Below are 23,368 nucleotides of genomic sequence, written 5' to 3'. Positions count from 1 at the left end.
GGGGGCCAATTTATAAGAAGAGAATGTTTAATTGGCCAGGATTGAGTCACAGGCCCATCCCTTGGCCAGAAGAGGGCCCCTGATGGAATCACCAAGACTGAAATTAATGAGAGAGGGAAGGATTCTCAGGCAAAGTTGGGGTATTAGCAGAAAAGAAGAAATAGATACCAAGCCAGCAAGGACAAGACACAGCCACGCCGTGCCCACTTCCAGCACCTGAAAGGCCCTTCCCACATCAGAGCAGCTGGGGGCACAAGAAAGGATTGCATGTTCTGCATTCAGCGGGGCCAAGAGGGAAGGATGGAAGCAGTCACTACCCAACTAAGGAGAAACAAGGGCTTTCTGGATCATATGACAGTAGACATAGCCAGGGACCCTCAGCCTGGACCCCAATTTCCCACATTGTTTCTGGGCCATCATTCTTCATGAAGGACACTCAGCCCAGAGTAGGGAGTGTGAAGAACCTTTGCCAACCTCTTACATTACTCTTCTGACCTCTCTTCCCTCTTTGCTGGCTGTGAGGGTCTATGTGGCTGAGCAAAGGGTCTCAGGGCTCCAGAGTCAAGCAGGAGAGGGCAGAGCTGTGTGAGTTAAAAGGGGGATCACACTCAGCTGGATTCCTCTCCTTTCACTATTTTCTTCTTTATTGTCTAATCTACCCCCATGGGAATATGAGTTCCATATGGACAGAAGCCTTATCTGTCTTTTAAGAGTTTGAACTTTCTTAATTGAGGCTATTTTTTAAAATGAAGTATAGCTGATTTGCAATAGCAAATCAGTTGTATTAGTTTCAGATGTATGACATAGAGGTTCAATATTTTTACAGATTATTGGTTTTATAGATTATATGCCATTTAAAGTTACTATAAAATATTGGCTATATTTCCTGTGCTGTAGAATTTATAACATAAGCTACAAGGATATATATTGTACAGCCTTAGCTGTATTGACCGCTCACTGCTGTGGCTCCAAGCTTATGACAGTAACTAGCAAGTAGTAGTAAGCAGTTAGGAATATAAATATTCATGACTGAATAGCATGGAAGGCAGAGGCTACACCCCACCTCTGCCTTTGACCCCGAGCCAGACAAGCAGATAAGCAGAACCAGGCCTGGAAGTGAGTCAAACCAGGAAGCAAGAGGAAGCCAGACAGGGTAAAGAACACAGTTCTAAATTCAGCCAGACCTGGGTCCCAGCCTGGCCCTGGCACCCATGGGGCACATCACTTAAGCACCCTGACTCTTGGTTTCCTTAGCTTTGAAATCGGGACTATACTACCTACTTCACCCTGTTGGGTTGAAAATAAATGAGAACTGTGTGTAAAATTGGCACAGAGGAAATTCTGTCCTCCCCAAATGCCTTTCATCTCTGCTGTACGCTCTGTAAGGGGGGAAGTTGTTTTAATCAGATGGTGGGAACTGAATGCTGCTTCTCCTGGGGCTGGGGACTTGTGTATTTTAGGAGAGCAGCCTGGAAAAGGCAACGCCTAACCTAGGGGGTCGGGGAGGGGTTGGGGGAATGAAACATCAGCAGTGGAAGATCTAGATGGTGACAAGCCCCAGGGATCCCAGTGGAAGGTCTCATGCTGCAGACCTCTAGCACACCCAGCCTGTGGGTAGGAGAAAAGGTCAGTTCCGTGTTACCTCTGCTTCTCGGGATGACAATCAAAAGATATATAGCAGGCAATTTGGAAAAAGAATTTTATTAGCTTCATGAAAAACAGCTGCCATGAGTCAAGACCTGGATGGGGACAGAGTTCTGGTGGCTTCCAACCAATGGCCTGGGAAAAAACCACCTCTTCTCTCCATATCCTCAGACCAGGGTCTCTGTTGGGGTCCCCAGAAAAACACCCCACCTCCTCGCTCCCTCCATGCAGGCACAGATTCAGGGAATGCGTTCTTGTTAGACATTAGATTCTCCTGCTCTGTGGATATCTCACTGAACAGGAACATGATTCCTCAATATTCTAGACATTCAGATCAGGACCAACCTAGCATACGAGCCACTGTTCCAGATCAGCAATCAAGGACACAACATTCTGAATCGCCCACCAGAAAGTCAGCACTCTGGAGGGCCACTCAGAATTCTAGAATGCAAAATAAGAATCCCCTAACTTTTTAGATGATTTCATCAGGAGTCCTATATTTTAGAATGGCTGTATTCCAGATCAACCAGGAATCGATATTCTAGGTTGTCAACCAGGAACCCAGTGGTCTGGCACGCCAAAGGAGAACCACGCCCAACATTTTGGATGAATAACCAGGAATTCAGCATTCTAGAATGACGAACAAGCTCACAGTATTCCAGATCATGGGTGAGGGACCCAGAGTCCAGATCATGGGTGAGGGACCCAGAGTCCTAAATGTCCACACTGATGCTCTTGATGCCAATCAGAAACCCAGCCTTTAAGAATATCAACCCTGGCCTCAGCATTCTGGAATGAGGAACATGAAGCTCTGCCCCCCAGAATGCTGCTGCCCTGCCCCTCAGAGCTCGGTGGATGGCCGCTCCACACCAGGCCCATCCTCCTGGCCGGGGTCTGGCACACGGAAGGAGACATAGGGACAAGTCTTGGTATTGAGGCAAACCAACTTCCTCAGCGTGGCCGTCTTGACAATGTTGAAGCCCATCTCGCCACCAAATGTGCTCGCCTTCCAGTACTCCGGAGAACAGATGGGATTCCCTAAGAGACCCTTAAGGGAAAAGGGAGCCCCGATTTCTATCATACTCTCCCCAAAGATGGAGTTTGGATGGCACTTCTCAAGAAGTAGTCCCGGGTAGAACTCCAAGGCATCAATGTCTCCATATAGCTCCTCCAGCTCAGCTGCCATCTCCTGCTCTCCTACACGGGAAAGAAGCTAGAGTCAGAATCATGATGCCAATCCATGAAGGTTAATCTGGGGAGGGAACCTTCTAGGTCCACCTCTTTCTGGGGAGAATAAGGGACTTCAGAAGTGTCACTTCAGCAAATGAGCACGCGTCCTAAAATCGGGCCCGGCTGAGAGACCCTTTTCCAGGGCTGCATCTCAGGAAGGGTTGTGCCGCTGCGGAAGGAGTCAAGGGCCTGGATGTGCCACCAAACAGCGCGTGACCTTGAGCAACTCATCCCACTTCTCTGTGCTCTAATTACCTGATGGTTACAACAAGGAGAAGCCACCCATCTTATTTCCTTCCCAGGCAGGTTTCAAGGCCTCATCCTGGTCCAAGGCCCCACATTCTACTGGAGCTCAGAGACGTCATGTCACAGTCTAAGCTCACAGAGAGATTCAGCGAGTGTTCTTTCTGTCCCTCCAGACTGTCATGGGAGAGAGACATTGAGCCGTATCCTCAAATCCACGCTCCATAGGGCATTAATATCCAGTCATGGGTCATGCCACACCCTGGTCAAAACCTGCCAGTGGCTCCCCATTGTCTCTGACACAGGTTCCCAAACTTGGCTGCCCAACAACTGGGGACCTTAAACAACAAATATATACATATATAAAATATATGTATATAGAGTTCCAGCACATATGTATATACATATACACATAAGTGTGTGTGTACACACACACACATACAGATTCTCGGCCACCACTTAGGCCTACTGAATCAGAATCTCTCGGGAAGACAGCTAGGATTTGGTATTTTTAATTAGTTTTCTAAGTGATTCTCAGGTCGCTGGTCCATTAATGGGATTTAGGAAACCCTAGACAGGATAAAACCCAAAATCTTTAGCGTGGACTCCAAGATTCCACACAGTGTGAGCCAGCCTCCTGCCACTAACCTCCAGCCACTTCCCCCACGTAAGCCGCTCGCTCCAGCCACGCTTATGACTGTTCTGAATAGACTCAGCCTTGATGACCTCTGTGCCTCTGTACTCTCTGTTCCTCTGCCTCGAATGCTCTTCCCTCTATTCTCCACTTGGAAAATCCTTTTTTATCCTTCAAGCCCAGCCGAGACACCACCGTCTCTCCCCCGCAGTGGAGTCATCACCATCCCTCGCCACCCCCGGCACCGAGCCGGCCAGGTGGATGGCCTCGTTCTGCTTCCTCGATGTCGCTGTTCCTTTAGCTCAAGTCCCTTGAGGGCAGGGAGCGTGCCTGGGGAGCAGCTGCTCACCTGTGAGCTCCTGGAAGGAGGTGTAGGGTTTCATGCCAAACCTCTTGCGGTACTCGTTGAAGGGCTGCAGCCGCAGCGCTCGCGACTCCTTGATGACATCCACGGCCACGTGCAGGATGTGGGCGTCTATGTTCCTCCCCCCACCGATCTGCCAAGAGAGAAACACAGCCGTGGTCTGAGAGCCAGGCCACCCTGTCCTGGAAGAGACTTTCAGGTCAGGGGACCTTCCTGAGCTCGGACAGAGAGTGTAGCTCAGCCTCGCAGCCACCGAGCTGGACACCTGGCCCTCGGGCTGCACTGCTCTGCTTTTTCTGCGACCCTCTCTGAGTCTCAGCCTCCTCATCTCCAAAGTGTGGAGTGAGCCAGGAGGACCTCCCGAGTGACTCACCAGATGCACTGTTCCCCAGCCCTTTGAATTTAGGTGAGAACCCCTAACATCCTGTGAAGGAAGGTTCTGGAACTATTAGGTTCAGCCACTAGGACTCGACCAAGGAGATGGCAAGCATGGCCACGGTCAAGACCTCGAGCAGAGGGGACTGCCTTTCAGATCAGGAAAGAAAATTGTGGGGGGGTGGGGACAGAAAGGTTTCTGAGCCTTCAAGTGATGGAAACGGATGGACGGACAAATATTAGTTTGAGAAGCCAAAACTTTCTGGCATTCCTTGGATATTTTTAAACCCTACCTGGCAGAACTGACATATGTCTGTCACTCTCCAAATCAGTTCTTATCATAAGGATGAAGATGTTTAATCTTTCAAGAGATCCTGCTAAGGAAACGCTTTCTATCACTTTCCATTCTCTATATCACAGCGCTGAGATGACACACAATTTTCTGAGCATCTAGTATTAAAAAGTGAACCCCTAGTAACCGGCCACCACTAGGAAAGAGAAACTCATCTAGAAGGTGGGAACACGGAGTATCAAGTCACTCCATTCAGACCCAGGAACACAAGTGACTGCATCTGTTTCTCCTTCTTTCTGCCAAGCCTCCCGGGAGAGAAATTGTCATAAGCTAGCAGGGAGGGAGCTAAAATCTTGCCATGAAAATGATAATATATAAATAAATTTAGTTTAACTAAGCTTGGAGTTTTACTCCAAGACTAAGGGGTGGTATAATATATCCTGTGAAGAAAAGGAAGTAGGGTTCAAAGCCCAGGTAACCTGGTGAGATAAAGAAGGCTCCAGAAAAAAAAAAATCTGATTCATAACTCTTAAGGAGCATTGGTCTAAAGAAAGCACTATTGCTCAGGGTGAATTGAAAACATTGATGCTAAAGAAAGAGTTCTATTTGGGTAGAACGAGTAACATTGGGTGAGAAAGAGGAAAAGTACAGCTGGGTGAAATCAAACACCTTGGGGCAAAGCCAGCAGAGGCAGGGGCCAGTCTCAGCTGAACCATTTACAAGCCGTGGGGCCATTGTGGGTTGACCCAAAAGATATGCTGAAGCCCTAACCCTAGCACCTGTGAATGTGACCTCATTTGGAAATAGACGTAATCAAAGTCATACTCCATTAGGGTGGGTTCTAATCTGATGACTGGCGTCCCAAGACAAAGGGGAAGCAGACACATGGGAAGATCACCATGCTGGAGCGATGCTTCAGTAAGCCGGGGAACCCCAAGGATTGTCAGCCACCACAAGAAGCTGAGAGAAAGGCAGGGAACAGATTCTCCCCTGGAACTTTTAGCAGGAGTATGGCCCTACCAACACCCTGATTTCAGATTTGTAGTCTCCAGAACTGTGAAAGAATACATTTCTGAATGATATTAACACCACTTGGGGGAGTTAATGATAAAAGAGTTCTAGACAACTGTTCAAAGATTGATCTTTTCAACGGCCAAGATATTAGTCATGTGTAATCACTGTTTAATGGCTGCAAGGGTGGATCAGTGAATAAATGAATAAAAGGTGATCATTCTCAGTTGTCAGGTGAGAATATTTCTTTCCTTTCCTGGATGTTTCTTTATCCATGGAGGAAACCCCAATAGCCTAACTCTCTTAGCATCTTTCTCCCACCTCTCCCCCTCACTCCTTTGTTAGAAGAGGAGGAGCGAAGTAGGACTATTGGTGAGTTTTAGAGAAATAACCAGGCATGCGCTGTCCAGGCTAGCCTCTCTACTGCTCCTGGACGCAGCTGACACCAGGAAGGATGTTTTCTCTCAAATTTCTTAGGCAGACTTCGTCCTGGGGGCAGGAGGATGTGGGAGAGACTTTCCTCATTTCAATGCCTCCGTGACTTGGTAGCCAAGTTTGTCTAATTGGGGAGTTTGTTATTAAAAAGCCTGCTTACCAGCACATATCATTCAGGTTTTCTAGTACCAGCTTTATCAGTACTAACGGTGATCTTTTGAGCTTCCGAAAAAAGAAAAAAGCAGAAGAAATTTCTCCTGCTTAAAGGCCCCTCGTTTATGGTCCTTCTGCAGCCCTAGGAAACAAATCCAGGGACTGTAGGCAAATTACTTAGGCTAAGTCTCAGTTTTTTTCATATGTAAAAATGAAGGAGGTAGACGCATCCACCTGATATGGTTGTGGTGAAAAAACCAAGATAAAAAATGCAAAGCAGGATAATAGCTCAGTGGTAGAGCACATGGTTAATGTGCACGAGGTCCTGGGTTCATCCCCCGGTACCTCCATTAAAAAAAAAAAAGAATGGAAAGAAAGAAAATCTTTTTTAAAAGAAGGCAAAGCAGTTACCACAGTGTTGGTCATATGATAACCCCGAGATGGAACCGTGCACAGTGATTATCAGGGGAAGCCCTGTTTTATCACTTCTCACACTCTCTCTGTTATACTGAGAATCCATTCTGGGGTCCTTCTATCTTGTACCAGGAAACACCAGAGCTTTTCACACACGTCATCGTGGTCCTTGCTTGACAGCTCTTTGGAAACCACACAGCCCCGCACAAAGGCTGTTACCTCTGTTCCTGTTGGTGTCCCCACGAAGAACAGAGGCCGCGTTAACCAGCCAGCAGCTGCCCATTGGTGGCAGTATATGCTAATTGCAGTCAAATGACCAGGAGGAAATCTGAATCCATACGATGCCACAACTTCATGATAGGGCTTAGGGATAAGGACGAGAGAGGAGCAGGGGGTGACGGGAGATGGTTCCAAACATGGGGAAGGGAAGAGTTAGAAATTCCAGGGGGAAAAGGCTGTATTATCTTGCGATGGCAGCCATAACAAAGTGCCACAGATTGAGGGGCTGAGAGGACAGAAAGACAGCCCCCCACAGTTCTGGAGGACAGAAGTCCGAGATCAAGGTGTCACGGGGGCTGGTTTTGTTCTGAGGCTTCTCTCCCTGGCTCACAGATGGCAGTCTTCTCCCTCTGTTTCCCCTCTGTGCATGTCTGTATCCTAGTCCCCTCTTCTTATGAGGACACAGTCACAGTACGGCTCACCCCCTGCCCCCACGGAACCTTGATTAACTCTTTGAAGACCCCATCTCCAAACACAGACACATTTTGAGGTGCTGGAGGTCAAGACTTCAACATGGGAATTTGTAGCTGGGGGCAACTCAGCCCATAACGGAGGCCTCTAATTTACTAAAGACCTACTATGTGCGGGCACTTTCACATAGACCGCCGCACCCCGAATGTCTTCCTGGTCCTCAAGCTGCTGTGCCCTCTGACCTCTGGGCCTTTGCCATGCTGTCCTCCCCATCTGGAACACAGTGGTCCCATGCCATGAGCACTACCTCTTACCCTGGGAGATCCCCCTCCATCCCTTGGATCTCTGCTCAAACATCACTTCCTTACCCACAGTCTCCGACTCTGGGCCAGAAGCCCCTCTCCGAGCTCCCAGAGCTTTGCATTGTGGTTCTTAATGCGCTCTGAAGATTCTGTTAACATCAGAAAAGCCCCTGGCACGGGCCTAGTGTGTGGTCAATGCTCAGAGGATACAAGCTGTCCTATGACTGTTGTGCCTTTCTAGGGTACCCACGCCAAAAACACGGGGACCCAAGAACCACATCGATCTTGTTCCCCGCTCCATCCCCAGCACCTGGAGTAACAGCCCGTATTGTTGAATGAACGAAAGAATGAAAGAACGAGGGAAGGAAGAACAGCCCGTAGGACTGACACCCTTCCCATTTTACAGGAAACTGGGATTCGGATCCCAGAGCCCACCTGCCTGCCCTCCCCAGCGCTCCTCTGGGGCTCACCCGGCCAGCCGTCTGGCGAGAGAAGGCGTCCACCAGGGCCTCGACCCCGTAGTCCACCAGCATGGAGGTGTTGAAGAGGAACTGCTCATAGCTGAAGTCCCGGGGGCCCACCCTGAAGGCGTCGGGCATGAGCGGGTGCCAGTGGTAGAGCTGGTTGAACTCCATGGCGATGCGGTTGCGGTACTGGAACTGGACGCCGAACAGCAGCTCCGGGTCGAACTTGAGCTGCAGGAAGTAGCCGCTCAGCTGCTGCACATACTCCTCGATCACAATCTTGATAGTCTCCCCTGGGAGGAAGGATGGGGAGCCGGGTCAGCAGAGCGCGGTGATTTAGCCACAGGGCTGGGGAAGCCGGCCCGTTCATGGAAAGGGCTTGGCTTTGCCTCTTGGTCATCGTGCTAGCTGTTTAATTTTGTCTGGCCACTTTCACTTTGTCTCTTTGTAACGGGGTGTGAAAATGGAACTTTCTGTCTCGGGCTGGACCGATGTCCCAAGACAAGAGCCGCCTGCTTCTCGCACTTTCCATGGGGAGGTTGTAGGCCAGCTGAGCAGGACACGCGAAAGAAGTACCCGAGGATGGGTTTCATGACCTTTGGGTGACCACCTTCCCAAAGCCCTTTAGAAGAGCCTGGAGTGGTCTCAAAAGATGGAAAAGCGGAGATTAACTTAGGGAATCTCAACATCCCCGCGAGGGAGGCGAGGGGAACTCTGAAGGGACCATTCTAAGAGCGGCGGCAGCAAACAAGGGACGTCAGCCCCAAACATAATCCTTGTATCTTCTTAGGTACCGAATTCCTATGGATCAATTTTTCCTCTGCCCCCTGGGGAACCAGCTACAAAGCAAAAAGCCAGGGAAGAAAGAAACTGAACATTCCATAACCAAATGGAAAGTGGTCAACTAGATATTAAAGGACGCGGATACTGTGGCCAATGAGACAGACTGACTTTTAGCAAATCTGGAGCCTCTGGAATTGCAGTCCACAGACCAGGGTCTAAATCCTGGCTTCACCATCTCTAGTCACCTGAGCTGGGGCTGTGCCACTCACTCCCAACTTCCCTTCTCTGCGAAGTGTTTGCTATAACGGTACCAGTATAATAATATTCACAGGGTCGTTGGGAGGAGCACACAAGGAACACATCTGAACTGCTGGGCATAGCAGGGAGGGTCCGTTCCTGCAGAAGACGGACTACTGCGTGTAGGAGTGATGGCAGAATGCCCTCCCTGTACTCACACGTCACAGAAGATTAGACTAAGTCGTGCCCCCTCCTCCCCACTCAGGAAAGAATTCCCTTCGTGATGTGCTGGAAATCGCACAAACTTTGATAGCAGCCACACCTGGTTCAAGTCTCTCTCCACTGAATGGCCTCAGAGAATCCACGTAACCTTTCTGAATCTTCATGCTTACCCAAGGATAATCACATCTGGTTCATCAGGCTGTCGGGGAGGGTTCGATGAAGCATGGAGGATGCAGGGGCCCCAGGAGTCCTGCCTTTGGTCACAGCTTCATCATCAGTCAGTGTGCTGGGCAGCCTGCAGCCACAGACTTGCCCTCTCTGGTTAAAGTCTCGGCAACACTGGGACTTCTGACCCAGCCCCCCTCGTTCTTTAGACCATTCCTATCCCCAGTGCATGGCTCTTCCAGGCTCCAGTGAGTCGGGCACTATAATTGGGAACAGCCATGCCCAGTGATGCCCAGAGGCGGGGGCCGGGGCTTACTGGTGACTCAGAGTGAATACAGTCTGAACAGCAGGTGGCAGAGGCCACACTCCCAGGCAGGAAACCATCTGACATTTTAAGCTGCAGACTCGCCCCCGTAGGGGACACAAAAATATCTTGTCCCTGAGTCACCCAGAAGCTATCAATCTCCAGGAAGGCAGACACATGCAGGGCAGGAGACAAGAGGATTCCTGAAGTCCAGGCAAGCTGGGGTCTGACCTGTATTTGCTGAGGATGTCACGGTGTGCTCCTGGATGCAGTCCGTGGGGACACTGAGGTTTGGGTGGCTAATCAGACTTGCTGTGAGTCGCCCAGCTAATAAACAACTATTCCAGCACCCCATTTTCTACATCTAGTTCCATGTGCTGAGTACACTCCCATTCACCCTCTCAACAAATCCTTACAACCCTCACCATTCCCAAGGTGTAGACTGGGAAGGTGGGTTCCCGTGGGGGAGGGGCCTGCTCACATTCAAAAGCTGGTAAGCCGACGAAGCAGCATTCTAATTGCTATGTCCCCAAGTCCTCCGCCCCCCGCTTCTCAGGACAGAGGGCTTGGCCTTCCAGGACCTGGCTGGCTTGGAGTCCTCACCGATCAGGATGAGGCGGGCCGTCTGGAAGAGCTGCTCGTCGCCCCAGGTGGGGTGCTCGGCCTTCAGCAGGTCACACACGCGGTTGTGCTCCCGCAGCCAGAGCGTGGCGTAGAGCATGAGCCCCGGCAGCAGCCCGAACACCTCCTGGCCCACGGCCATCTGGCTCCGGGGCGGGACGCCCCGCGGGTAGTGCATCAGCACCGGCGCCTCTTCCACCGACGGCGGGTACACCTCTCCGTCCAGCACCTGCGGGATGGGGCCACCTGGCAACCCGGGGAGGGGGCAGGGCGCCCGCACCTGCACAGCTGACACCCTCCCACTCTGAAAGTGAGCCCCTTTCTCTCTTCCCACCACCACCACCCTCATCTTCCACTTGTAAGTGGCTCCCTACTTCTTCCCCCAGACAGTCGGTCCACTCTCAAATCCGCAGCCAGAGCAATCCTTGAAAACACCCAAATGCAGCATCACACCCTGCCTTAAAACCCTTCCGAGCCCTCTCTCTGCTTTTGGCAGAAATCAGAAATCCTCAACACGACCCACGCTCATCCGCAATGGCTCAGGTGGCCGGCAGCCCTGCCCTCGTTTCACTCCCTTGAAGCCACACAGGCTGCTTTCCCTCTCCAGCCTTGGCCCCTGCTAACCTGGACAGCCCTGCCCCCTCCCTAACGCCTCCTCATCCTTCACACAACTCTTGGTTGATTCATATTTTCTAAGGAAGGCTTCCCCATCCTCCACACACTCTCGTGGCTTCTCCGTGGTGGCAGCTATCACAGGTGTAATTAATTATATGGCAGTTTCTTCGTCATTCAATGCATTTACACTGTGGACCTACCATAAGCCAAATGTTGTTCTTAGCCCAAAAGATTCAGCATGAAACTTTGAATCTTGGCTTTTTGTTTGTTTACATTTGCATGGTCCAATATGGTAGCCACGAGCTGCATGTGGCTACTGAGCACTAGAAATATGGCTGGTGGGAATAAATAATTGATTTTTAAATTGTTTTAACTTTAGATTAAAAATTTAAAACTGCTACCTCAGCTATTGGAAAGTCTCTATGTTTAGAACAGCTTGGGCATGTTAGCCTATTTTTTCAACTGTAAACTTTACAAAATCTAAACATAGATCAGAATCTCCCAAGAAAACTTGGCACCCAAATGGAGACATGCTGTAAGCATAAGATATAGATCAGATTTCTCAGATTCAGCACCAAAAAAAAAAAGTAAGATATTTTATTATTAATTTGGGGGTTGATTACATGTTGAAATGATAATATTCTGGCTATATCGGGTTAAATAAAACATATTATTAAAATCTATTTCACCTGCTTCTTTTTTCCTTTTTTAATGTGGCCACTAGAAAAATTTCAATAACTTATGTGGCTCACATCTACAAAATAGGGCAGATGAAACCTATTTTATGTGGTGGGTTTGAGGAGTGCATGAAATAGTTACCCATATGGCTATAGCACTATTGAACAGTGTGGTTCAGACAGTAAGTCTTCGTGGAACTAGCAGCCTAGTGTTTGTCTGAGAAGCTGGAGGGCAGGGCCCATAACTCTCATGGCCACTGCTCACCTGTGCCAGGCCCATCATTGTGCCCAATCAATATTATGAAATAATTAAATGAACAAATGCAGGCTGGAAGTGTCCATCTATTGAGCCTCAAAATCCACCATCCAGGAGAGCATGAGAGGCCGTGTCTGCATCCTGTCTGCTTCTCTCATCTGACACCTTCTCCCAGGGTTTACTGTCTCTCCTCCTCGCATACACCTCCAGCTTCTGCCCTGGCCATCTCAGGACACCACCAAGGCCCCCGACCAGCAGCCTCTCCCAGGAAAGACCATGGAAGGCTCTTCCCAATGCCCCATCCCAGGCCCAGTGCTACCTGGTACTTGAGTTTCCCATCCTTAAAGAGTCGCAGGTGATACTGACGTTCTAGATTGTCTCCATAAATGTGGCCAAGGTCTACCTGAAGACAAAAGGAGGATCCGCTCAGATCTCTGCGTCCTACCCCACCGGCAACAACCTATATGTGCCAAGTGAGGCCCAGAGAGGTCCTGGGCCCCTCCCAGGTACTCACCCCGTGGCCCAATGCCTTGGTGAAGCCAGGACCCATCTTGCCAGAAGTTTTGAAGAACTGGTGTGTGAAGTGTTGCGCAAAGAAGGCAAACATGAGGTTGGTGCCTTGGGGGTCAGGTATGAACTTCCTCCTGAGCAGGAAGTGATGGCTCAGGAGCTCGGCATCTGGCAACTGCTTCTTCCCTGGTTGGGGTGGGGGGGGTGGGGAGCATTAACTGCCTCCTGTCTGGATCCTTCTTCCCCAGGGCCTTCTGGGCTCGCCAGACCAAACTGGTCCATGCAGGAAGCCCAGGATGGCCTCTGCAGGGCTCTCTCCCTCCAACCAGATGGCCCCTGGCGTCTTCTCTACCAAAAGACCCTAGAAGGATTTATGGGTGAAACGGCATGATAGCTGGGATTTGCTTGAAAACACTCCATGAAAAATAAAGTGAGAAGGGAGAGATGAAATAACACTGGCAAAGTGTGGACAAATCTGGAAACCAGGAGATGGATTACACAGGAGTTCATTATAATTTCCTCTCAACTTTTGTGTATGTTTGCTACTTTGTATATGTTACCCAAAAAAAAAGAAGAAGAAGAAAAAGAAGGAGGAGGAGGAAGTAAAGAAAACAAACGAGAACTTGGACTCCCCAGCCCTGAAGCAAGGTAGCCTGTGTTCGAAATGAGCTATGCTGTGAACATAGGTAAGTCATCCCTGAGCCTCAGTTTCTTCTTCTCTAAAATAGGGTGAATGACACCGATTTTATGCAGTGGATTTGAGGAGCACAGGAGGTCATGTAGGCATGACAGGGAGCTAGTGAGGTGGAGTCTTTTAAATCGAGGGTCAGCGAACTTTTTCTGTACAAGTCCAGATAGTATTTTAGGCTTTGCCAACATATGGTCTCTCTTGTGTCTACTCGGCTTTGCTGGTGCAACAGGAAAGGAGCCACAGGTGATGCGTAATGAATATGATGGTGTTCCAACAAAGCCTTACTCACAAAATAGGGAGTGAGCTAATTTGACCTGCAGGCTTTTGCCAAGTTTGCCAATAGTTTGCCAAGCTGTTTCTTTTTTTACTTTTTTATTGAAGTAGAGTTGATTTACAATGTTGTATTAGTCTCTGGTGTACAGCATAGTGATTTAGATAGATAGATAGATAGATAGGTAGATAGATAGATAGATTCCTTTTCATATTCTTTCCATTGTAAGGTTATTACAAGATACGAAATATAGTTCCCTGTTCTATACAGTAGGACCCTGCTTGTTATCTATTTTATATATAGTAGTATCTGCAAATCCCAAATTCCCAATTTATCCCTTCCCACTCCCTCTCCTCCTAGATAACCATAAGTTTGCTTTCCATGTCTGTGAGTCTCTTTCTGTTTTGTAAATAAGTTCATTTGTGTCACTTTTTTTTGGTTCCACATGTAAGTGATGTCATATAGTATTTTCCTTTCTCTGTCTGACTTACTTCACTTAGTATGATAATCTCCAGGTCTATCCATGTTGCTGCAAATGGCATAATTTCATCCTTTTTATGGCCAAGTAGTATTCCAGTGTGAGTGTGTGTGTGTGTGTGTGTGTGTGTGCGTGCGCATGCATGCCACATCTTTTTCTTTTGCCAAGTTATTTTAAATAATGACAGTCTTTCTATGTCTGGGTTAAAGACAAGTCATCTTGAAGCAGGTTTCTGTCATTATGAGAATAAGAATTAAGAAGTCTTCCTTAATTAATTCGATGTCGGATAACTGGGCACCCAGTGCCTTTGCAGAAAGGAATCATTGAATTTTTGTGTTCTGGAATAGGTATTCTTTCACAATCCTTCATGTGAGGCCCAGTGTCAATAGACTAGGTCTTTGGGTTGCAATGGCTGACTGATTTCCTGTTGCAGGAAAGGTCATCAAGAACCCCAAAAGGAACTCACAAAAGGGGAAGTTGGAGGAAGTGGCCTGCACCCCATAACTTGGAATCATCACTCAGACTGACACTGAGCAAGGGCTTTTTCCAGCAAAGTACAGGCAGAGGCCAGAAGCTTGGCAAGACCCAGCTATCCTGACAGAATGGTTATGCTTTGGGAATAGGAGCTCCGTATGTGAGTACAAACCATCAGAGTAGCGCCCCTGAGGCCCCACTCAAGACACTGATACATATGCAAGGTTCTGAGCCTGAGAAAGCGCACAACCAGGGCGGTGCACAGGACTTGTGCTCAATAGCGCCACCATGTGGCGGAACTGAAGCGGCGGCAGTGGTGAACTGACGCATTTTATCCTCTGTGTACTTGAAGATGAATTGATGGCTTTAAACTGAGTAAACCCCCAGGTTTGGGGACAGTTAGGAATGGATTGGGAAGAAGGCCTTGGAGGAAGACCCCTGCCAATGAGACCAGGGAGGGGGGATCTTGGACAACTAAAGAAAAAAACCTGATTTTATGTGTAAATTGACCTGATGAAGCACATAAAACTTTTTCCATTAGTAAAGAACCAAACACAGAGTCAGCACCCAAAAAATAGCACACTATTCCCCACCTCATACATTTCAACTTTTAAGTTACCCCCATCCCTGCAGGATCCCACCCATTCAGTAGACAAGGTTCAGGCAAAGAGGTGCCTCGGAAATCGGGAGGCACTAGTCTGACTCTGCTGCTGATCTCAGACAAGGCCCCCCACAACATTTTCCTGTCCTTCTTCCCCAGCCCTATCCTGGTCCCTGGTTCTGCATATGCATATGTCTTGCTTTGATCTACCCATCTGTGAAATGGGTCAGTAATTGCTCTTCTGCCTGCTTTTTCCCAAAGAGGGGAACTGAGCATATCCTGTGACCCCCCAGGCCCAGCCACCTCCCCCCAACTCCATTACCTTTGGTCCCCATGGGTGTGGGGCAGTCTCGGGGCACAGAGGGCAGAATCCGCGTGTAATAGCTCACGTTGGAGAAGGACTCCCAGCTGACGTAGTCGTGCGCTAAGTTGTAGGTAGGGGGGCTGGGGATAAGATTGGAACGCACTGCAGAGGGCGAAAATAATGGTGACAAGGGGGTTCCTGCCCCAGTTACACCCCCCTTCTCCACCTTCTTTTGGGTTGGACGTCTTTAATTTGGCATCCTAGTCCCCCCAACCACTGCCCTTATCAGATGCCAAGAATTCCAAGGACTGGCAGGATTTCTTGGTCCTCCCTAGACTGGGGGGGTCCTGCCCCTCACCCACCTGTGAGTACCAGGCGCATGAGCAAGTCACGGATGAAGGTGGCATTGACAAACTCCCAGAACCAGCGCCCGTGTGTCAGCAGGAAGTGGAGGAAAGAGGGGCTCGGCCTCAAAGAAGTCCGGAGCCAGGTCCAGAGCTGAGCTGTGGGGGCAGCGGGAGCCACTCAGTCGGGCCCCTCAACGGGACCGGAAGCAGCCAGAGTGGAAGATGGGAACTGGGGACAAGGACCAGGCTGGAACAGGGTAGACTCTATGGGGCAGGGGTAAGGACGGAACCTTGGGGGTGATAACACATGACAGAACCAGAAGCAGACGTGAGGACAGGAGATGGGACAGGGCATGAGGTCAGTGAGGTCCAGGCTGAGCAGCGAAGACCCACTACAGAGCTGGGAAGCACAGAGTGAGGTGGGCTGGGAGCAAGGTCAGGGGGAGTGTCAGAGGTCAAAGGCAGGCAAGGAAAGAAAACAGGGCCCCAACCAGAGACAAGGGTAGGAAGTGGGGTCTTGGAGGGTGAGCCCAGGGGAGAAGGGGTCGGGCTGGTGGCCCAGCTCACGGATGGTGCAGTTGGGGCCGTAATAGCCCGTGCGGGTGCAGTCACACTGGTAGCGGTCAAGGCCGAAGCGGACACAGACACCCTTGTGCTGGCACGGATAGTAACAGCAGGGGTTCACTGTGGGGCAGAAACGGAGATCAGAGGCCACTCCAGGGTGCCCACTCATTGACCAGAGGCATGGAGTCCAGTTACAGCTCTGTCTTAACTTCTGGATTTCAGCCATCCTCCAAGGGCCCTCTCTGTTCCCACAGCTGTGAACGGAAAGTCCCTGGCCCTTCTGTTTCTTGCTCTGGGTTTCCAGCCTCGCCCACAATGGGCCACCAGGGGAAGTCCCTACTCCCTCTCTGCTGCCACCAAAGTGGGGCAGGAGGAGATTCCAGGTCCCAGGCTGGGACATCCTAGGCTAAGAAACAGCTGATAAGGCTGCCTCCACAAGCCTCTGGGGCATTCACTTTTGGCCAAGTCAGAGCACCAAGGGCAGGGTTCATGGGGTTCAGAAAAGGGACAAGGATAGGGGTTCTCAGACCAGCCCCCAACCTCTGGGCACCCGGACACTAGGAAGAGGAGGTCACCCACATCCCTCTATGTTTGCAGAAGGGAAGGAAGAGCATGTATCACAGCCCCCACTTCTAGGCAGATGGGGAAACTGAGGCCTGATAAGGGGAAACCCAGGCGGGTCACCCCATAAGTCACACCAGACCGATTGCCCCACCCCTACACTTCCTCCCCCGCCCCACAGACTCAGCCTTCAAGTCCTAGGAAAGAAATTTCCCAGAACCCTGCGGACAGAGAATGAATCTGAAGGGCGTCTCAGCTGTCTCAGCTCCTGTTCCCGATGGACCCAGCCTCGGGCTGCATCAGACGCAGGAACAGAGTCGGGCCTCCTGCATCCTCCCTGCGGCTCCCTCCTCGGCCTTAAAACACATAAAATGCCAGGTTCCTTCTGAACCCTACTTCCTTATCTGGCTCAGAGCCAATGTCACAGAGAACTGGAGTTCTCTGTGCAGCTGATTAGAGGGGGTCAGGAGGGTGGCGACAAGCACGGGGAACCCTCAGGATGCTGCGATCAGAGGGCGTGCCTTCCGGTCTAGGTCTCCCCACTTCATAGCACGGGTCCCGGACAGCAGGGTCCTCCTGGCCCCTGCCTCAAAGAGGGCCCCCTGCACCATCACACACACACAAACACACACACACACACACACACACACACACACACCCAATAAGAAGAGGATCATAAGAATCATGCAAATAATTTTGCTTAAGTCCTGGCAACTTTCCACAGCCCCACAATAACATCACTGTGGCCCCTGCAGGGTGTAAATGGGAGGCACCAACCGGAAGCAGTCTGGACAAAAAGGCCTTATCAGACCCACACAGGCGGACCTGGTCTCCCCCTCCCACAGCCAGCAGCCAAGGAAACGCCAGGGAGCTCAGGGTGAACCCTGCAGCAGGCTCAGGGGTCTGGGATCTCCTCATGGGCCCCTCCTGCTCTGGACACTCTGTGGTTCTGCCCAGGAGCGCCTGTGGCTCACCACTGCCCAGCTCCCCACCACGGCCACCACTCAGCAGGCACACTCAGCGGTCCTCCCACTCGGCGGGCACAGGGGCTAAGGCCCAGCCCTCCTCTGGACTGCGCTTCCCCATCCCTCCCCCAGTGGGGGTCCCAAAAGGAACTCAAGAGGTCATTTCGGGTCATTCTGTGGCAGCCCATTCTGCAGCCCCAAAGCCAGAAGCTCTTTTCCTTCCTTGACCCAGGCTGTGGCTCCTCCCTAATAAATTCCCTCCAAATCTACTTGTCCCACCGACAGAGCCCCTGCCTGGCCTCCACCAGAAAGCCTCCATGAAACGTCCACACTCTGACTCCTCCCCTCTCTGCAACCCCAGCCCCTCAGTCCAGCTCAGCCTGCTCCGCTCCACCACAAGCCCCCAAGGGAAAGGGCTTTCCCTGACCCTCTCCTCCCTCCCAGAGGCCGTGCACACAGCTGGGGCTCAACCCAGGTCCTGGACAGAACCAGCCGCCCAGGGAATCCAGATGTGGTAGGTAGCCAGAGCTTAACAAATGTTTGTGAAAATGAAGCAAGGAGACCCGTCAATCCAAGTTTGGCCAAAAAAGACTCCCTCATCTTCCCAGCCCTCGGCAGTTGGCTCTGAAGTCTGGTTTGAGGTCTTCCTGATGCTGCAGACGCCAAAACTCCTGCGAGCATCCCTGTCCTGTCAGGAGTGCCTGTGTGCCAGCCGGAGCTCCTCCCTCCCAGACCTGCTGCCCAACATCCCCCCCACCTCCTCCTCCAAGGTCTTTCCATAAACACCCACAGCCCCAGGGCAGGAAACGTTCTCTCCAGCGAGAACACCAGCTGCTGCTGAGGGCCCCAGGGTATCAGTGCTGCCTTCCCCCCCCAGGTGAGTCTGACCACTGCTAGACTGTCACGATTAGCCGGGAAGCCAGGGCTCTCACTGACCCCTCCAGCATTGCATATCCACCTCTTGTTTACCTGCTCAGCACTCCCCTTCCCCCCACCCCCGGCACCACACAGATGAGGAGACCCCCCCCCCAAGCCCCACTGCCTCGAAGCTGCAGAGCACAGACTTGAACTCCCTTCTCTTCCTCTCCCTTCCTCCTCCTGGAAGTGCCCAGAGTCCCTTTGCTGGGGATGACCCCAGGTGAGGTAGGTTTGTCACCTTTCCCCCGAGGTGTTGGACCTGAAACTCCTGAATGAATGAAACTAGGACCCCAGAGGGGTCCCCTGCCACAATCAGAGCTCTGGGAACTATTCACAAAGGAAGGTCTTCCTTCAGTCTAACTTAAATCCTGCATGCTTTCTGTGCCCAGTGGAGGACACCATCGTTAATAAACCTTCAAGGAAGAGAACTGGGGAGAGGAAGGCACTGAGTCTAATGTGCCTTGAGTTCCCACACTCAGCACAGGGCCAGGCACCAAGTAGGTGCCGGGTGAACGTGTCAGAGACTGGCTGCTCCTTGCTGGCTGTGTGTCCTTGGGCAAGTACCTTCCACCCTCTGGGCCTTGTTTGCCTGTGTTTTTCCAGGAAGGGGATGGGACAGACAGGCTCTAAGGAAACCTCTCTCTCTGCCTCTCCTTCTTCCGACTCTGGGTGAAGCCAATCTCTCTCTAACTATCTGCGTTATTTGCATCCGTGTGACTCCCCTGCCCCATCAGCAAAGAACCAAGCAGTTTGCTCTCAACTGAGACTTCAAGCCCCTCCGGCAGCGGGGTTGATCAGCAGGCCCACGTTGCACACATTCCCACAGACGAGGACTGTCCACAACTTCCTGGCTCCAGAACTTTCTCAGGATTCAGCCAGGAAATGTCCCCCAGCCCAGGAGTCAGGACTCTAGGCACAGTGTGGGAACACCAAGTCCTCCAGGACGCAGAGGCACCAGGCAACAGGAGGGCTCGTTAAAGAGGCTGGACTGAAATTCCCTAAGAATAATATTTAGAGAAGCTTCAAGTTCTTGGCAGCCAAAGAGAAAAAAAAAGGGGGTGAGGGGCCCTGATCAGCCAGACCTGGGCCCCAGCCCATACACCCAGCCAGGCCAGCAGCCAGCAGCCGGCACCACACCAGGGCTGACAGCTAGACGAACCCAGTTGGAGAGGAAGCCCCATCCCAGCCCACAGACCCAGCTGGCGCTGCAGATAGGCAGCCTTGGCCAGGCTGGGTTCCTGCGCCCGGTGCCAGGGTTAGCTGTCGCCAGGGCCCTCCACCTGGCATGGAGCTCTGGTCGCCAGGTCATGCCCTATCCCAAGGCAAGGAGAGAGCCCTAAGGCAAATCCAGGGGCTGGAGAAGATGAACTTGAGCATCAAGTTTCCCCTGGCTCAGCCTTGTCCTTCCAGCCGGGTTCTGCCCTCTCCCTCACTAGAGAGGCAGAAGCCACATTCTCCCCTCCACCGCAGCCCTCCACCCCACCACCTGCCCTCAGGTGAATCTGCCTTCATCGCCTGGGGGATTGGCTATTCTGGGGCCAAAATACAGAAGCCTCCCCTAAATGCCCAGGCATCTTGGACCTCAGTTCGCCCATAGACTTTGAAGTGGGAAGGCAGCCCAAACCTTCTGCCCTTGGAACACAACTTGTCCTCCATTATTTCCATGACCTTTGCAGCAGCCTCCTTAATGGTTTCCCAGCCTCCGGCCTCACCTCCACATCATCCACCCAATCTCACTCTCCTGCTCCAAGTTACCCTCCGGCCTAAGTCCCGTGCCTCACTCTGCATTCAAAGGTCTGTGCCAGCCCGCACCTGCCTTCTGTCCTGAGGCTGCCGAAGCGCCCAGCTGTTCCTGCAATTCAGGCCTTTGGGCTTCAGCTTGCCCTCTTGCTTCTGCCAGAAAGACCCTTTACAGAGATACACAGTAAAATCTCACAGTACTTCCCCCCACGCACCATCTCCTTCAGGGTCTGGGTCAGACATCACCACCTCCAAGAAGCCTCTGTCAATCCCTCACACTTGAGAGGTAACCGCTCCCCCAGCCCCGCACTCCCAGTGCTTCCCTCAGTCGTGGCCCTGGATGGCAGTCTGTTGGCATTTCTGTCTCCTCCAACAGACTGTGAGCGCCTCCCAGCTCTGTGTCTCCAGGTTCCAACCAAAGACCAGCATCAAACAATCCCCTGGGGATGTTTGTGGAGCGAAAAAACCAATTCTCTTTAAACACAATATAAAGATAAGGAGAAAAGGCTAAAAGCAAAATGGCACAGATCAGGGATCACCAAGCTGGTGAGCAGACACAGGAAGACAGGCAGGGCGAGCCCCAGATGCCCTGGGTGCCTGCGTGGGGCTGAAGGGGCCTCAGAGGGAAGTGCTGGGCTGATCCAGGGCTAATTAAATGGGTCACTGGGCAACCTGGTGAGCGCTGGCTCTGCAATTAGGGTCTCAAATAACTATGGGCTCATCCTTCTGGATCTCAGAGTCCCCTTCTGTAGAAAGGGCCAACCATCTCCCTGGCAGGGCCGTTGTGAGCATGAACAACGTAGACGCCCACAGCCGGGTTTTGTAAACTGTAAAGTGCGGGCCTAAGTCTTCCTCCTCTTCTTCCCACAAACTAGACTTTTGCTCATATCCAAACTCTTGCCTACAGCACCCTCAATCCTCTCTGCGGCTTCCCCTAGTGCCACCCACTCAAATCCTCTCCTCCAGGAAACCTGGTCTGATTCGAAATCCACACAGCTATCTCTGAGCACCAAACACCTAGAGCATCACAAGAGGAAACTCAGCCCCCTACCCCACTCCCATCTCTCTCTTGCGGCCATTTTGCAGATGGGAAATGGAGACCTAGAGGGGGATAGTTCACACAGCTAGGTAGTGAAGGGAGCTCTGTCCAGACCTTACACACACACACACACACACACACACACACACACACACACACACACACACACGGAAGCAGTAAGCTGGGGGAGGGAGGCTGTCAGAGGGAGGAGCTGCATTCCTTCACCTGGAACCTGGTACATGCATAGTAGGGGGCAGGGGTGGTGGAATTTTACAGGATCTGAGTTTCCCCATCATCTTTGGGGAGATGAAACCAGGAAGGGTGGAGGGCAGGGAGGACTGCCAAAAGACCCTGCAAAGTACCTAGAGTCAGACAGATCCAAGTTCAGCCCTGAGCCCACCATGTATTGTGTGGGCTTGAGAAGAGTACAGCCCCTGTCTGAGCCTCAGTTAACTCATCTGCCCAAGGTTGGCCTCCCAGGTAAGGATTTAAACCTCAGGGGAAGCAGCCCAGCTCTCTCCCTATCTCCGGGATGATGGTGTACCCGGGGTCCTCACCAAGGGAGATCTTCTCCACTGGGGCTGGAAATTAGGGAGAGTCCCAGAAGTTAGAGGCTGGAGAAAGAGAACTCAGCAGTCTGCTTGCCCCTCGGCGCCGCCGGCCACTTCCTCCGAAAGGGACCCCGTAATGGAAACAGCGGGGTGTTGGGGACAGAATCGGCTAGGATAGCTGGCGGCGCAGCACAGGTGAGGGGGCTGGAGAGGGGCTGTCCCTTTTCTCCAAGAAGGCAGGAGGTCCCAATCTGCCCTTTCCCCCTGAAAGAACCCTGTGGCGTCCCAGCCAAGGCCACCCCCCCCCCGGGGTTGGAGGGGTCTTCAGAGAGCCCCCATCCCACAGACAGACTCAGCCGCCTCCCCCCTCTCCGGCAGAAAGGGGAAGCTGGGCCGGCCGGAGGGGAGACGGGGTGAGGCGCCCGGCCAGGGGCGCAACAGGGGGGCTCCTCGGGAGCCGGAAAGGGGCCGCCTACCCGGCGCGGGCGCCCAGGGGTCCGCGGGCAGGACCGGGGGCGGCAGCAGCAGCAGCAGGAGCAGCGGGAACCGGAGCGAGAGACTCCGCCGCCCTGCAGAGAGAGAGAGAGAGAGAGAGAGATGACGGGCTGAGCCTGGCGTTCAAGGCTCCACTGGGAGGCAGAGGGGATTCCCGGGGCACCGGGGCTGAACTTACGGCTCATGGTGCAGGACGGCGGATGGGTGCAGGATACCGTCAGCCGGCGCCTCGGGTGCGTCTCCAGCTCTGCCCTAGAGCTCTGGCCCGCCTGGCCGGCCCCTTCCCTACCCGTTCCCTGGCTCCACCTCTCCAGCCAGCTGTCACCTCGGCTGCCGCCCACTTTACTTCCTCTGCTCCGCTCCAGCCAAGACATTTTACTAATTATTCTGTGATTGCCACTAAGGTGGTTTTTCACCCGAGAGCCTTCAGACACTTGAGCTTTTAAAATCTAGCAGCACCAGAATTGTGTCCGTTTGGTAGGTAGAAAACTGAGGCCCAGATACGATGCGCAGTGCTGAGGTCACCCAGGGCTTCGGGGCAGAGCGAGGCTATTTCAGGCCAGAAGCACACACCCTGGCCCCTTGGGAGGGAAGGAGACGAAAAGGAGCCGTCCACGCACATATTTTCCCAGAAGGGAAACCCACCACCCTCAGACAGACCCAACAGGAAGGCCAGGCTTCCCCCGGGGACTGCGCTCTGCCGTCTATGGCCACATGTGTCTGTCTGC

General features: G+C 52.0%; 1 protein-coding gene across 1 annotated transcript; it reads right to left on the bottom strand.

Annotated features, from left to right (window-relative positions):
• Positions 1-1,694: 1,694 nt before the first annotated feature.
• Positions 1,695-23,043, bottom strand: PTGS1 (prostaglandin-endoperoxide synthase 1). Its single transcript, XM_072960083.1, has 11 exons — positions 22,819-23,043; positions 22,622-22,714; positions 16,375-16,491; positions 15,823-15,963; positions 15,479-15,622; positions 12,646-12,827; positions 12,451-12,534; positions 10,566-10,812; positions 8,258-8,544; positions 4,101-4,248; positions 1,695-2,841 (listed from the first exon to the last, which is right to left on the bottom strand). The coding sequence occupies exons 1-11, from the start codon at positions 23,012-23,014 to the stop codon at positions 2,486-2,488; spliced, it is 1,995 nt and encodes a 664-aa protein (XP_072816184.1). The 5' UTR covers positions 23,015-23,043; the 3' UTR covers positions 1,695-2,485.
• Positions 23,044-23,368: the final 325 nt, after the last annotated feature.

This window comes from Vicugna pacos, chromosome 4 (assembly GCF_048564905.1).
Source record: "Vicugna pacos chromosome 4, VicPac4, whole genome shotgun sequence".
NCBI classification, from domain to species: Eukaryota; Metazoa; Chordata; class Mammalia; order Artiodactyla; family Camelidae; genus Vicugna; species Vicugna pacos.
The sequence above is the reverse complement of the archived record's forward strand: the minus strand, read 5'-3'. Positions and strand labels throughout refer to the sequence as shown.

What these genes read in the sequence shown, in the direction of transcription:
- PTGS1 (XM_072960083.1), bottom strand. Translation starts at nt 23,014, where the DNA reads ATGTCTTGGCTGGAGCGGAGCAGAGGAAGTAAAGTGGGCGGCAGCCGA. An exon ending in GCCGTCCTGCACCATGAGCC is followed by an intron (nt 22,715 to 22,818) that starts GTAAGTTCAGCC and finishes CTCTCTCTGCAG; the next exon opens with GGCGGCGGAGTCTCTCGCTC. An exon ending in CCCCTGGGCGCCCGCGCCGG is followed by an intron (nt 16,492 to 22,621) that starts GTAGGCGGCCCC and finishes TCTGCCCCACAG; the next exon opens with TGAACCCCTGCTGTTACTAT.